The sequence below is a fragment of the Psammomys obesus genome, unplaced genomic scaffold (genome assembly GCF_907164565.1).
Source record: "Psammomys obesus unplaced genomic scaffold, mPsaObe1.curated_primary_1811, whole genome shotgun sequence".
NCBI classification, from domain to species: domain Eukaryota; kingdom Metazoa; phylum Chordata; class Mammalia; order Rodentia; family Muridae; genus Psammomys; species Psammomys obesus.
The window spans coordinates 32,267,476-32,282,761 of record NW_026585504.1 but is presented as its reverse complement, the minus strand read 5'-3'; the positions used below and the strand labels follow the sequence as shown (position 1 = coordinate 32,282,761).

The 15,286-nt window shown below is 37.6% G+C and overlaps 1 protein-coding gene across 1 annotated transcript in view; it reads right to left on the bottom strand.

The window, feature by feature from the left end:
* Nucleotides 1–15,286, bottom strand: part of Trim44 (tripartite motif containing 44) — a 109,263-nt gene that overhangs the window by 40,843 nt on the left and 53,134 nt on the right. The window contains exon 4 of the mRNA XM_055599792.1: nt 12,891–12,910. Coding sequence (XP_055455767.1) covers nt 12,891–12,910 — 20 coding nt within the window. The remainder of the gene's footprint in view (nt 1–12,890; nt 12,911–15,286) is intronic.

Genomic DNA, 15,286 nt, shown 5'->3' with positions numbered 1-15,286 from the left:
TCCTTCCTTCCTTCCTTCCTTCCTTCCTTCCTTCCTTCCTTCCTTCCTTCCTTCCTTCCTTCCTTTCCTTCCTTCCTCTCCCTTTCCTTTTCTTTCTTTCTGAGACAAGGTTCCATGCAGCTCATGCTGCATTATAACTTTCTATGGAGCAGAGGCTGAGACTGAACTTAGATTTGTTCTTAGTGTCTCCCCTTTCCCAGCGTTGGAATCATGCCATTTCTGTGGTGATGGAGATTAAGCCCAGGGCTCCATACACTGAAGGTTAAGACTTTACTAACTGAGCTATATCCTTAGCCAGACTTACATGCTTTCTTCATAATGTATGCCTAGCAACAAAGACATATCCACAAATACTAAATTAATGCTGTTTCTCCTCCTAATACTCTGTTTTGAAACAAAATCTCACTCCCACATACATACACAGAGGAGTATAAGAAAATTTGCTATACATTATAGCATCTTTCTTATTAAAAAATACATTCACCATGGATGTTTGGTCAAACAGATTGTTAAGAATAGTTTTGTTTCATGAGCTCCAGAAACAAGTTAGGAAAAAAAAAAAAAATCACAGTACTCATAAGATCAGGAATTGAGATACTGAACTAATCCTGAGTTACAAAGGAGCCAGGCTTCAACAATAGAACACTTACCAATATTACTTAGGTAGACAATTTTTTAAGTTAAAAAATACTATTTGTAGGGCTGGATAATAACTGAATGGGTAAAATGCTTGTTGCATAAGCATGAGGGCCTGAGTTTGGATCCTCAGCACTGTTTTAAGAGAAAGTGTTTATTTGTAACCCCAGTATACAGACTTATACTGTGAAATCGATACTATGGGCTTGCTGGCCATCAAGTTTAACCTAAATGGGGAGCTCCAGGTTCAGTGACAGGCCAGCTCAAAAAGTAAGTTGGAGGGGGTGGTAGGAGGTCAAAGAGCCTGCCATTGAGTTCCTGTCAGAAATAGTCCCTGTTCCCCTTACTATGGGAAACCAATTGGTTGCTGAGCTACCACGGGCTACATCTGAGCAGAGTTCTAGGTTATATCCATACACAGTCCTTGGTGGAGTAACAGTCTCAGAAAAGATCCCTGTGCCAGATATATTTGGTCCTTGTGGAACTCCTATCTTTTTCACATCATACTAACTCCCCCTTCTTTCATATGATTCCCTGCACTCTACCGAAGGTTTGGTTATAAGTCTTAGTATCTGCTTTCATACAGCCAGCCAGAGTTCAAAAACATAAATAAATGAACGAATAAATAAATAAATAAAGAAAGAAAGAAAGAAAGAAAGAAAGAAAGAAAGAAAGAAAGAATAGAAAGAGTGAGTTTATTCAGAAGTAAGCCTCCAAGATTAAAATTACATCTGGCATATATCTGATTTATCAGCTCTTAATATGTCTAGTTTAACCATATTATAGTCAGAAGAATTAACTTTAAATAAATTCTTTAATTTTCATTGAGAAAAAAAATTAAGTTGGAGGGAACAGAGAGAAGGCTCAGCAGGTCAAGTACCTGCTGACAACCAGAGTATGATCCATGGAACCCACAAAGAAGAGAACCAACTCATGCAAGTTGTCTGACCTCCACTTGTATACCATGGTGCACGAACATACACACTAAATTAATATCTCCGTTCCCTGAGGACTAGTTCTTATAGTATCAGAAGATGCTATGCAAGCTGCCAAGAAAGAAAAGCAAACAATAGTTCTACTCAACTGTAAAGCCCAAACAGACCCATGAGATATCCCAAATGGTACAACAGTGGCACTTTTATTTTTGGGGTAACTGAAGGCTGTATAATTGGACTTAAACTAGCTCAGAAGGAAGGAATCAATGTTTGGTTCTCTAAACCTAGCCAACTACCTGTGGCTGGAGAGGTTATAGAACCTAGAGGAGAAACTACTACTGCCACTTTCCAAAACCAGTATAATATCTGATTGTATTCTACATACTTATACCCATAGATAAATGTCACTCTTAGCCCTCTTCAAAGAAACTTCTTTCTGTAGCAGGCATAGACTATTAGCAGAGATCCACAACTGGTCAAAATGTAAATAAGTGGCTGTGGCATGTCCAACCTCAATTAGTACATCTATAATGCAAACCCTATACCTAAGCCTCAGGGAATACAGCGGGAGGGGTGACAGAAAGATTCTATGATCTAGCAGACCACAATGCCTATTGGGAGCTAATATCTTTAGACAATAGAAAAGCTACATTCATATCTCAAAAACATGGTTGTTCATAATGACAATACTAGTGAGCATGCCAACAGGGATGAAAAATTCTAAAGGCCCATCCCTTCATGAAGAGCTATAGGCAATGGCTGCTGAAAGAGATTAAGTTTTCTCCAGAGAAGAGGCCCCCTGATAAGTTATCTAATCCTACGTGGTCTGCCCTAAACATATGTACATATATGTACATATAAGCAAACACACACGTAACAGTAATAAAGAGGAGGAAGTCCTTATTGAATCGGAGGGAACAGATGAAAGGAGTTGGAGGAGGGGGCAGAAAGGATGGAAATAATGTACTCCAATAATAGGGAACTTATACTTTATCAAGGAAAGACTTTCAACATCAAAATGCCCGAGTCTGAGAATATTTGTCTTTTCATGGGACTAACCTGTATAACAGCAACATACAATAAACATTACTCCTCTTTTTAAAATAATAAAAAAACTAGAATTAAAAAAGAATGAATGATAGAAGAAGACGCTTGATGTCAATTCCTAGAATACACATGTGTACACACACACACACAAATAGGTTTTTTTATTATTATAGATTGTTTATGTCTACTTAAGACCTTTTTTTTGGGGGGGGGTTGTTTTTAGATAGGGACCATGATCTCCCAACAGAGTGGTATAAGTAAACTTAATAATAGGACAACAGGATTCAGTACAAGGACCTACAAGTTCTATAACTTTATAAAGTACTCAACATTTCTGGATCTACTATGAGGATAACAGTACTGTCTTTTTCCTAGGTTATAAGGTTAAATAAGACAGATATTGGTTCGTGTATGTGATGGGATGCTTTCATTAGTGCAGCCCCTAAAGAATTGATAAAATAGCTATGATCAAGTATCTAAATAAGTTGATCACTTCTGGAAATCCCTTTACCTTCTAGAAACCATTTCTCCTTCTTAACTACAGAGGTAGAAACTCCTAAGAAACATGATTTGTGGACCCCATCCTTCAGAGTTTCACAGTATTTCTGAATTGTTTCTAGTTGGGTGGTATCTCTGAGATACTCTTCATATGCCCTTCTGAGTTTCTTCAGCCTATGGAACATTCTTTTTCCCCCATGTTCCTTAAAGACTCAGTTGTCTAGGGAAACTTGACCCTTCATTTTAGTTTATCAAAATTTCCAAGAAGAGGGAATGAATGCTGAATGTTAGGGGCATGATGGAGTGGAGCATCTGTGCCTGACCTTTGCATCTATACAGCTTGCCAGTAATTGCTAAGTTTTTTCACTGACAATTATCTACCAATTTCTTCTCCACCCCCACTTTACCCCCCGCCCCCCAGTTAATTATCAGTTCTGGAATTAAAACTACTTGCTTCTCCTGTGGTTGTCATGGCAACAGTTGGCCTGCACCTGCCGTTGGGCTGACAGTGGCTCTTTCAGAAGAGGTAATGGCAGTTACTGGTTCCACAAAAGCCAAGGAGTAAACTAATGTTTATCTGCCTGGGGACCAAAGTTTATTCTCCCTCAGGTTCTTCCTTGGCAAACCAATCTCAACTTTTTTTTTTCTTCAAATTGCTTATTTGCATTTGACAAAGAAAAGAAAAATTCTGGCAAATGGCTGAATCCCTATTGACTTTTATAATCCTACCCATTAGCTTTACTCATCCCAGCCAACAAGTTCTAATATCTAAATCTTCTGTCTCCTGACAAAGAGACTGTAGTATAAAGGCTGAACATAGGGAATTTTAAGACTGCTAGGTCTGGGTTCTAGTCCTAGTGATAATACTTGCTAACTGTACCACCATGGGTCAATCTTACTTCCTATAGTATCAATCTCATCATATACATTAGGTGATCAGCGTAAGTATAATTCTAAGAGTTGCTTTATAAAAGCTCTCAGATTACATAGGTTTGGCTCTCATTCAATGTTCATGTTATCAGGAAGTCTCACTGCTGTTGCTGGTTAGCTACCAATCCTGGACAGCTCTTAAACATAGGACAAGGCTGCCATCTTGGTCACTTTATACTTGTCTGAGTGATAGTACCTTAGGACAGATAAAATACCACATTGTTGCAAAGAATCTAGATAAAAATGCACCTAACAACTAGAGCTGAGAAATACTGCTTTTCCTGCCTGGCTTCCTTGAAATTGTATCAGCTCCTCCCTCTCTGTGCTGTTTTTTCTCATGCTCAATCACACTTTCCTTTAAATAGAATTGATAGAACCAGAGTGTAAGGAGACACGTAGTCACCAAGGAAACAAAAGGCTTTTCATTTTACAATCACATTGCAACCTACAGAGAACTGTTAGTAGTATTGAGGACTTGAGGGAGTAAGGCATTTATATAAGGTAGGAGCTTTTTTCCCTGAAACAATTATGTTTAAGAAAGCATTTCCTTCATAAACCTGTAACCATTTATGATTAGGGTGTCTAAACAACTGCATTTTGCTCCATGGTTTTAAAAAAAAGTCTCACATTTGAGATATGAGAATATTATACCAGTTTTGCTTTCTTTCAAATCGCTTCCTAAGAGTTCTAATGTTAAGGAAACTTCCACATATTGACTCTAAACCTTATACCACCTCAAAATAGAAATGAAAAAAAGGATAAAAAAAAAACAAAACAAAACCCACTAGTATGTATGCCCAACATGTGATATGGATACCTACTCATCCATATCAAATATCCAATGGATGTTTCCATTGCCCCCATCTCTCTTCCACCACCACCAACAATAACAACAACAAAAAGAAAGTCAGACAGACAGAGGGACTTTGGTGAAAAAATATGGTGCCTCTTGCCTGTCTTTCACTGGGAAGAAGCAAGAAAACACTTGAGACTAACTAGCAGGGTTCTTGTAAAGTAAAAGACAAAATGAATAATTTTGCTGTGGCTGCCCACAAGTGAGGTGGATGTAACAAGGCCATCAAATATAGTTATTCTCTTTAAAAGATGCTAGAGTTTTGACCTCCTAAAAGTTATTCTGCTAAGGACCAGAATATAGTGGCTAGGAAGACAAACAAGAAGAGAGTAAGACCACAGTCAGACTACTTAGCCTCACCAACATGGCAAACTTTCATACCAATTTCTTTGATAGATTTTGAGTAAAATATCTATGCCCTCCATTTGGAAAATGTTGGTACATTAGGATTGCCTTTCTTCATTAATGTGAAAGTAATTAGATAATTATTTTTCAAACTTCATTTCAAATTAAAGGAAGGTAGACCTGTAAAAATAGGAATATAAATAGATTGCAAATCAAATGTAGTACTTCCACACACATTTTACCAGTTTTTTTATTTTTTGCATGTAAAAAAAATACAAAAAGAATGCTTTCTGTGTTTTTTATGGTATTTACTAAATATAATCAGATGTCAAGTTTTAAAAATTACATGTGTATTTTTTGTGTATGTAGCACCTGTGTACCAGAACACATATGTGGAAGTCATAGGACAATCTGTGGGAGTTGGCTCTCTACCTCTCTCATGTAAGTCTACAGAATTGAATTCAGGTCATTATGCTTGGCGGCAAGCCCTTTTACTAGCTGAGCCATCTCAATGGCTCAGATGTAACAGACTGATGGAGAAACAGAGGCATTAAACAAACAAACACACAAACAAACAATTTACAATGTATAACAAATTATAAGATGTAACTGGAGAAGAACTGAAAATCCTTGCTTCAAGAAGTAATGTGAAACAGGAAATGTCTAAACCTTCTGATGCCTCAACACAGCATCCCAGGCACTTTTTAAGCTGAGCTCTGCTTGCAGTCCAATTGTGCAGTCCTTTGTTAGTCCCCACATGGCACATGCACCTTCATACCTCTGAACCTTTATTGGTTTTGTTGGTTTCTCTGCTTAGATAACCTTCCTATTCTTTCCATCAGAAAATGCCTAGCTCTAACCAGATGCAGGATTCTTTGAGTTACCAGTATAATAAGTACTCTATACTCAATTGACTTTATAGGATTATTATCATAAAATAGTGTAGCTTACACTCTGGAGTCAAACTACTTGAGCTTGGAGGCTGCCTTTTTTTTTTTTTAACTCTATGATCACATAAATGTGTAACTTCTCTGAGACATTTTTCATCTGAGATGAAAAATGACAATAATATATAAACCAGATAATACATAAATCAGTTATAGGGCTATTGTGAGCAATAAGTGATTTAATATATCTAAATATCTAAAATATATCCACACAGTTGGCACTTCATTACTGTTTCTTTAACTATCTTAATGATAATTATATTGCAATTAAATGCTATAATAAAATTGTCTAATGAGCTCTCAAAAATAGACTTTGAGATCTTGTAAATGCATGAACAGAAATCTTTGTCCACATATCCCCAGGGCCCATGGCCTCCTGTTCCTTAACCGTTGTTGTTACTAAAGAAACAAAACTGAGATTTACAATTTTAAAAATTACTACATAAAACACACACAACTAAAATTAATAAATATTCTCCAAAGATCCATGTGCTAGAGGCTTGGCTGTCAACTCTGGCATTGCTGGGAGGCAGTACATTCTTAGAAGGTGAGGCCTGCTGAGAACCAGGTTTTAGGAGTGTGCCCTGAAAAGCCATTGAGATTCTAGCTCTCCTGTATTTTCTCTCCTAGCCACTTCTACTATCTATTATCTACAATAATATACTATCTTGTCACAGGTCCAAGGACTAGAAAGCCTATGACCATGGGTTAAAGTCTCTGAAATTGTGTAAGGAAAAAATAACTTTCTTCCTTTTATTTATCAGGTATTTTGCTGTACCAAATTACAAGAAAAACAACTAACACAAATCCCCAAACTTGGTAAAGGTGGGATAGGGAGGCGAGTATTTACATAAAAAAAACAGTAAACAAGGTTAAATGACTTGACCAAGATTACACCATTGGCCACAGGCACAGAAGAGAAGAGAGGTAGGTCAATGCCATTTGTTTTTACTCCTTACAAACATTCTTCCTGTTTAATCACACAATCAGCATGTGTCACATTCACACTGATCCCAGCAGGCACTTTATGCCTGAATAACAGCTGACTTTGAAGATGAAAATTCTACAGAAGTTCTCTGTATAAGCTGATACTATTAAAAAGCCATTTTTCTCTTAGTTTAAAAAGAAAAATCACAGAAAACTCCAAAAGCAAATCAAAATTTAATCCTGATCTTGTTCCTTTTCCTCTCAACACAAGAGTTTAAGGGTCTTTTTCTCTTTCTCACTGCCACCCACAAAACAATTGCTTTCACACCAGCAGACCATATTGCCACCCCCTCTCCTCAAATATATATTACTTCTCAGCAGGCTTCAGCAGGGGTAGAGAAGGAGCCAATCTGTGAGGCAGTGAACACAAGATCTCCCATAATAGTACAGAGAAGACAGAAAATTGCTGCAGAAAGTGTAAATTGCTTTTTTGCTTGAAGAAATAATCATTCTAGGCTTCAAAGACACCTTCGTACAAGATGACTCCACAGTAGTTACTATCCATAGTCTACATATTAAGAGTTTTGCTCACCATACCCTGTGAGTATCCTTGTCAGCCATATGACTGTGTATCATAACTTAAGGAGTAACTCCTAGGCAGCAATCAACAAGCAACTATCCTGTGATGTCAATTAAAGGCTGGCTTGGCTCCCTAGAGAATCCTCTTGATGTTGGTTCTCAGGAGATACTGTGTGAGGACTAAATAGATAGCCCTAGATAAGCACAGTAGCTCAGGAGAAATCACTTTCAGAAAATAGGCCACAGCAACTACACATCAGTGAGTCACAATCCCAGGTTAGAGGAAATAGACCAAAGTGATCCTCTGAAGACTGTATGAATTCTCTTGGCTTTCACAGGGGGTCACAAAGGGCTATGTGCTTGCCTTCTGCAGACAGTCCAAATGAGCTCTGAAAACAGGTTAGACTCACTTCCTAGTTCTGTTACTTACTACTAACTAAACTTGCGATGTCTCTGAAAATTTATTAATATGTTCTCATTTGACAAAATGGATAACTACATCATTGACTTAGCATGAGGTTAAATGAAAATGTATACAAAGCACTTTGGACATTATCAACCTGTAATGCAAAATAGCTACAATTACTACTGTTGTTAATATGCTAGAGAAATACAAAGTATAACTCGGTGGGAAACAGACAGAAACAAAAGCACAATAACTGGCTATATCATATCAAACAGCCCAGAAAGTCAAAACTCAAGAGGAAAGAAGGCAAGGAGACTGCAGCTGGTGGAAAGGAAGGAAAGCCTATTCCACAGAATGCAGGATTTGTTCCTTCCGTGATAGAGGATGACTAAATATGGGACCAAGTCTCCTTAGCCATTCTTTTGTGCAGTGTGACCTGCATTTTCATCTATCTCCTTTTACACATCAAACTCTCATTTAATCTCACAGCAACACAGAAAACTTTGGAACAAAATTCTCTTTGGCTTGTTGAAAAGATAAAGTGTATATCATAAATGAGAAAATTTTAGATCAAAGGCAATCTGCCCTGAAGTGCTAATTGGAATAGACTGAGCCAAACAGTAGTTCGACACAAATAAATTGAATGGAACCAACAAGCATGAATTTAATGATTAAGAAGAAAATATGAATCCTCTCCCCCCTCTCTTTGCCAATTTAGAACATGCTCTCAAGTGCACCTAATACTTAAAATGATTTTGTCAAGTCCTAGTCCAAGAGAATCCTGCTGACATTCATGGCAGCCTAGCTTATGGGAGACAGCCTGACATCTTAGTTACTAGTAAAGAAACTCTATGCCTTGTCAAAATGACATGAAGGTATCTGCAGTTAAACTTGAAAACTAGTCTCCCACATTTCTCTGCATGCATCCTTATACTCTTCTAATCAATGTGACTTTGGAATGTGGCCATAACAAAATAGAAATCTTCAGCCAAATCAAGCTCTGTCAGGACAGAAGTGCAATTTGCTACCCCATGGAACCTTCCTATTACTTCTACTAAGCTCTTGTCTTTCAGCATGGTATTGCTTGAAGTCTCTTTGGTGAAAAGAAGGTCTATGGCTGTGACTGTCCTGGATTTCAAGGAGCAAGAGAATAAAGGAGCAAAGTGCCATGGAGAATTTGGTGTCCAAACCAAATCCTTTGCAAAAATGGTGAAAATGTGGTTAATAATTAGAGAAAACACTGATTCAAGGTCCCTATCATTACAAGTCTAGTGGCTCTAGATTTGACAAGATCTGTCCTTGAAAGTTTCACATGGCAAACATTTGACCTCAGTGTTGCCATATACAGAGGTAATGTAATCTTTAAAGTGTGAGACTTAGGACTGGGCCACTGAGACAATTAGGTCTATGGAGTTGGATTAGTTCTAAGAAAACAGGAGCCTGAAACTTCCCCTGAGCTTTTCTTCTACACATATTCAAGCTACCATGATGCCATTCACAATGAGATCCTCACCAGAGCTAATCAGATAGTGGTGCCATAGCCCAAAACCTTAGAATTGCAAGCTAATCAATTTCCTTATACTGTACTTACCCACATGTATTTTGCTGAAGAACACAAAACAAAAATACCTAGTTTAACCAATTTACCTAGGTTTGTATGACTGCCTCCAGTTCCTTTTCCATTCTGAAGACACTAGAAACATCCAAAATGCAAAACTGTTTAGGTAAATTTTTGTTCACATTGCTCTTTTTTTTTTTTTTTTTTAAGAAGTGTCTCATATAGCCTAGGCTAACAAGGCTGGCCTTAAACCCTTGATCCTTCTTCCTCTACTTTCTGAATAATGGGATTATAGGCCTGTAGTTTCAAATTCTTTAATGGCTTTTGAGTGTGCAAATATCCTAAGAAGACTTCCAAGGCCAAAATCATCACAGTGTTTTTTATCTTCTATTTTCTCTTTCTAGAGTTTTTACATAAGAAATGTCCTCTACCTACAACTAACCCATGCTCATCCTTTGCCTGCCTTCTCAACTTCCAGACCTGTATGTATATGTATATGTATGTATATACACACACACACATACACATATATATGTAAAACTGTATCTGTTTAAGGTCTCCCCATCATCTACTCATCTTTCTCTCTCTCTCTTTCTTTTCTTCCTTTCTTTCCTTCGTCTGTCTGCCTGCTTTCCTTCCTTCTTTCTTTTCCCTCTGCTCCTCTTTCTTTCTCCTCCCCTGGCCCTTATTTTCCTTCCTTCCTTTCTTTGTTCTAGAACAGACAATGGTTTAATCCTTTTCTCAAGCAGCTTGGACTTCCGTTATCACTACTTCCTCCATACTGCTGCTTTGCACACTCACTTCTGTCTGGACTCTGAATGCACAAAATTAGCTGCCATGTATTCCTTAAGAGGGCATCAGATCTCCAGGAATTGGAATTACAGGTTGTGAGCTGTCATATGGGAACAGTTATTTCTCTTAACTGCTGAGCCATCTCTCAAGCTCCCATAAGCACATTTTAAAGGAATTAAAAAAAAAAAATGAGAAGGATCTAGGGAGGGAAGAAACCATAATACAGAATAAGCTTGTTCCTGAAAATGTTTGCCAGGTGGAATCTGAAGAAATTCTCTGAAGCTCTGTAGGTTTAAAGCATGATGCTTCTGGCTTAAACCACAGCTAACCAGAGCTGGATATTTTCCAGTAGTTCTAAAGTGGAAGCTGAGGAACACAGCTTTCAAGAGAAGTAGTACCAGAAGATGCAGATGCAAGGAATCATTTGGAACCCCTTAAGAAAGAGGTTCTTTAGTGCCAGGTATATGTTACTTTCTGTTAATCAATGGGGTCCTATAGTCTCTCCCAAAACATTACAGGTACATTGTTCTTGTTTATCCTCCAGAATTTGATGGTAAGACACTATCGTTGAAGATACCATATATTTGAGTCTGTAGACATGGAGAAATTGAGCTGTTACTAACCTATAAGCGTCATTGTTACTTTCAAAATAGTGGAAAGCTGTGTGTGTGTTAATCAATAATCTAACTCAGCTGTAAACCTTGCAAGATAAGCCCACGGGAGAAGAGTGGGACCAATACCTATGTTATGGGAGTAACCAACCACTTTTTTGGTTGGATTTAAGGTTCAACTCACAAAAGGGAATTCATGCCTCTTTTTGTTAACTGGACCAAGAATCCATAGATGGATAATTCATAAGCCCTAGGGGAGAGTCTCCTATTATTCTGCATGACAGACATCATTTTAAACTGCTCCCTAAATATTTATCTTTACACCCATAAATTAGTACATTTTCAACCCTCATCAGAGAAGCTTCTTTTTGTAGTAAATGGTGATTAGTACAGAGACTCACAACTCATCAGTATGTAGAGACTAAGATACCATAGACTGCTCAGATATCAGTATCACATCCTTCCTCCACAAACGCCCCTGGGGGATCACTAGAGAAGAGGGTGGAAAGATTATAAGAGCCAGAATTAGTGGAGTACTACGACAAAACAGTGTTTTCACATGAACTGCATGCACAAGGCTGTAACTGCATGCACAAATACTGAACAAAATCAAGCCAGCCAAAATCCCAGAATGGATGAGGGAAAGGCTTACAAAGTCCTACCCTAGGTGAGGACCTAGTGGCAAGTGATGACTGGCAAGTGATTTTCTTTAGGAAGGTAACCTTTCATAGGTTGCCTCTGTTTCAGTGGATGGTCCTGCACCCATGACATACTGGTAGCACTAAAGGGACTCAGTGAGTTTAAAAAGGAATACGTGGAGTTGGGAGGTAAAGGTGATTGTGGGGATATGGAAAGCAAGGGAGAAAACATGGGGTCGGTTTATCAAGACATATTATATTCATGTATGAAATTCTCGAACAATACATTTAAATGGAGTGGCTCAAGATCTGGTTATTAGTTATATCTGTCAATCTGACAGGATCTAAAAAAATCACTTTAGTAAACAAGACTGGCCTACAGGCATGGCTGTGGGAAATTATCTTGATTAGTTTAATTGAAGTGGGAAGGCCTTCCTACTGTAGAGTGGTACTATTCTCTAAGTGGGAGCTTGGACAATATATAAAGGAAAAACTCTGGTGAGCACCAGCATTCACTGCTCTCCTCTTCTCTTGCACATGCAATGTGCCCTGCTGCTTCAAGTTCCTGTTGCCTTGACTTCCCTACCATAATGGGTACACTTGAACTGTGAGCCAAAATAAACCTTTCTCTCTTAAACTGCTTTTGTCAGGTATACTTTATCACAGCAAAAGGAAAAACAAAACACAAAACTTGAGACATGAGGAAAAAGGAAAAGTACAAAAACCTTTCCCCGCTTAAACAATGTTTTCTGTACCTATGACCTAGTTAGTTTTCACTGTGACATTCATTGTAACAGGAATAATACAGTGACAGTCTAAAGCACAATCACAAAATCCAATTTATATCAAAAAAGAACACTGTAAGTTAGGAGGTCGACCTGATAGTCTACTTACGATCCAAATATAGCACCTGATCATCTTAACAAGGTATTGTAATATGCTAAAGAGCAAAGTCTTTGTCACTATATATTTTCAAGTTTACCTTTAATCTGAAGTTTACAGGCAGAAAATGACACAGATGGGGAAGGAGATGAAAGTCTTACAAAATAAAAGCCTTGAAGCTGTGGCTTAAGACAAATATCACTTTTCTATGCTATCCCTTGCTTCTCTATATCGCAGGGGGTATTAGAAGGCCACAAATGTCACTCCATTTCTGAGACTAGACAAGTAGCAATAATGCAATCTTACCTGGGTCCTTCCTCGTCACCCTGAAAAACAAAAAGGAAACAGTATTAGAAAAATAATTGTTGGTAAAAACTATTTTAGATTTCTTTCATTTTTTTCTTCATGCCCAAACCAAAAAGCAAGGTTTTGTATTTATTTTAACAAAGAAAAACCAGAAGATGTCTAAGGCAGTGGTTCTCAACAATGCTGTGACCCTTTAATACAGCTCATGTTGTAGTCACCCCAACCATATTTTTTTATATAATTATTTTCGTTGCTATTTCATAACTGCAATTCTGTTATTGTTATGAATTGTAATGTATATATCTGATATGCAATCCTTGTGAAAGGGCCTATGACTCCCCAAAGGGGTCATGAACCACAGGTTGAGAACAGCTGGTCTAAGAGCTAAGGCAAGGACTATTAGATCCTTATGTTCAAACTGCCCAGCCAAGATGAACTGATAATTTGCCCTTGCAAGCATGAAATGTGAATGAACAGACCTAGGAGGTCTACATAATAGCCTTGGATTTTTTGTTGTTGTTGTTTTGTTTTTATTTCTATGGCTGGCAGTATTCAGTTCTAAGCAAAGAATCCAAAAATAGTAGCAGACCTTGGGCAAAGCTGACTAGCTCCAAAAGCATTAAGCTTCTTCAAAACCTCATTTCAGTCTTGGTCTACCACTGTTTCTTGAAATATGAACACAGTGGTTCTACTATCCTGCATATTAACATGGAACTAGAGATTCTAGTCTAAATTCTGAGACTTATGAGTATGTGCCACTAGGGCAAGCTAATAAGTTAAAATGGCCTTTGGTTTTCCCCTCTGCAAATGGGTAGTTTGGGCACTTGGTAATCTACCTCATTAATTACCCAAACAATACCTTTTCTTTTTTTCTTATTCATTCTGTAAAAAACAATGTGCATTCTTCTTCTAGGTATTTCACTCTCTTGACCTAACTTTATCAGTAAACGTCAAGCAGATTATTTGACATCTCCCTCTGAAACAAAATGAGAGCTTTCGAATGACTCTGAAGCCTTTCCCATGGCAATTTATTTATTATGCCGGTGACAAAGTATCTTTCATACTCCTCTCTTCAGTCATTTAGAGTTGATTTCAATAGAGAATATACTTTCTGGTTGTATTCCCCAGAGAATCAATAAATGAATGATCCCAACTTATATAAATTGGACGCAGACACTTTGGGGTTGAAATCTTGACTCTATCACTTACTTGTTGTGCTACTCTAATCAAGTTATTCTGCCTCTTTGAACTTCAATCTTCTAATTTAAAAAGTGAGGTAATAATCTCTGTATCAGGATAAATACGAGGATTAAATAATGTTCATAATTGTTAAGCAAAGCGCTTGAGGACACTTAATAATGGTTACTGATTTATATCTGTAGTAATTCAGTTTGAATCATAAAAAAACATAATTTGTAAGTAATAAGGATAATGATCTAACTTTCTATGAGCTCTCAACAAGAAGCTCATACACAGAGAAAATAAACAAAGCATTCTACAGGCTCTACCAAAGGCACAGAAAGACTTCAGAGGCAAAAGGGAGGAAAAGGTGACATGTATATTGACACTTAAGATAAGCAGGATTTTCTCAGCTGACCACAGTAAAAAGTAGGAAGAAGATTGGAATAAGAGCAAAGATGTAACAGACGATAGAAAGATAGATAGGTAGACAGATATTTAGATAGGCAGATAGCTAGGTAAATAGGTAGACAGACAGACAGATGATTGATAGGGAAGTAGGAAGAACACTGGCATGACAACAGCAAAGACACAATTTAATTAATAGATGATAAGGTAGACGAAAGGGAGGAAGAAAAGGAAGGACAGAATTTGGGCTCTATGGAACTAGAAAGTGAGTGTGCACCTTTTTGTTTTGGACAGTGTGGGAGTGGGACTAACGGCAATGAGAGGTTATGAGTGGTAATGTGGCAATGAGTGCAAGTGGGATAGACAGATTACCAAAGATTAGGCCTGTAAAGGAAGGTTCAGTCAGGAAAATGATTTAATCACTCTATGTACTAGAGGTTACAAAAGGGCATTTGAAGTAGACTATTAAGATTTTACAATAGTATAAAGGCACCAACTATTTGTACTCCAATGAGAGAGATGTGGGCAAGTGGTGGAAGGATCATATAGGGGTAGTATAAGATTTCTTTGCATTTTGATCAACTTATACATCTCAAGAGTACTAAAGCACAGCAAGGAAAGTCATATAATTTAAATTTTATGAGTTATATAATTATCAATGACAAAATTAAACTTCCACACAATTTTTCAATTATCTTTGGCTATTTAAACATAACTACCTAAGACAACCTTGTAGGAAACCATATCTACACATTCTCCCATGATTTATAGCAAGCCCTTGTCAGTCACACATCTTGGTGCAATGGCTA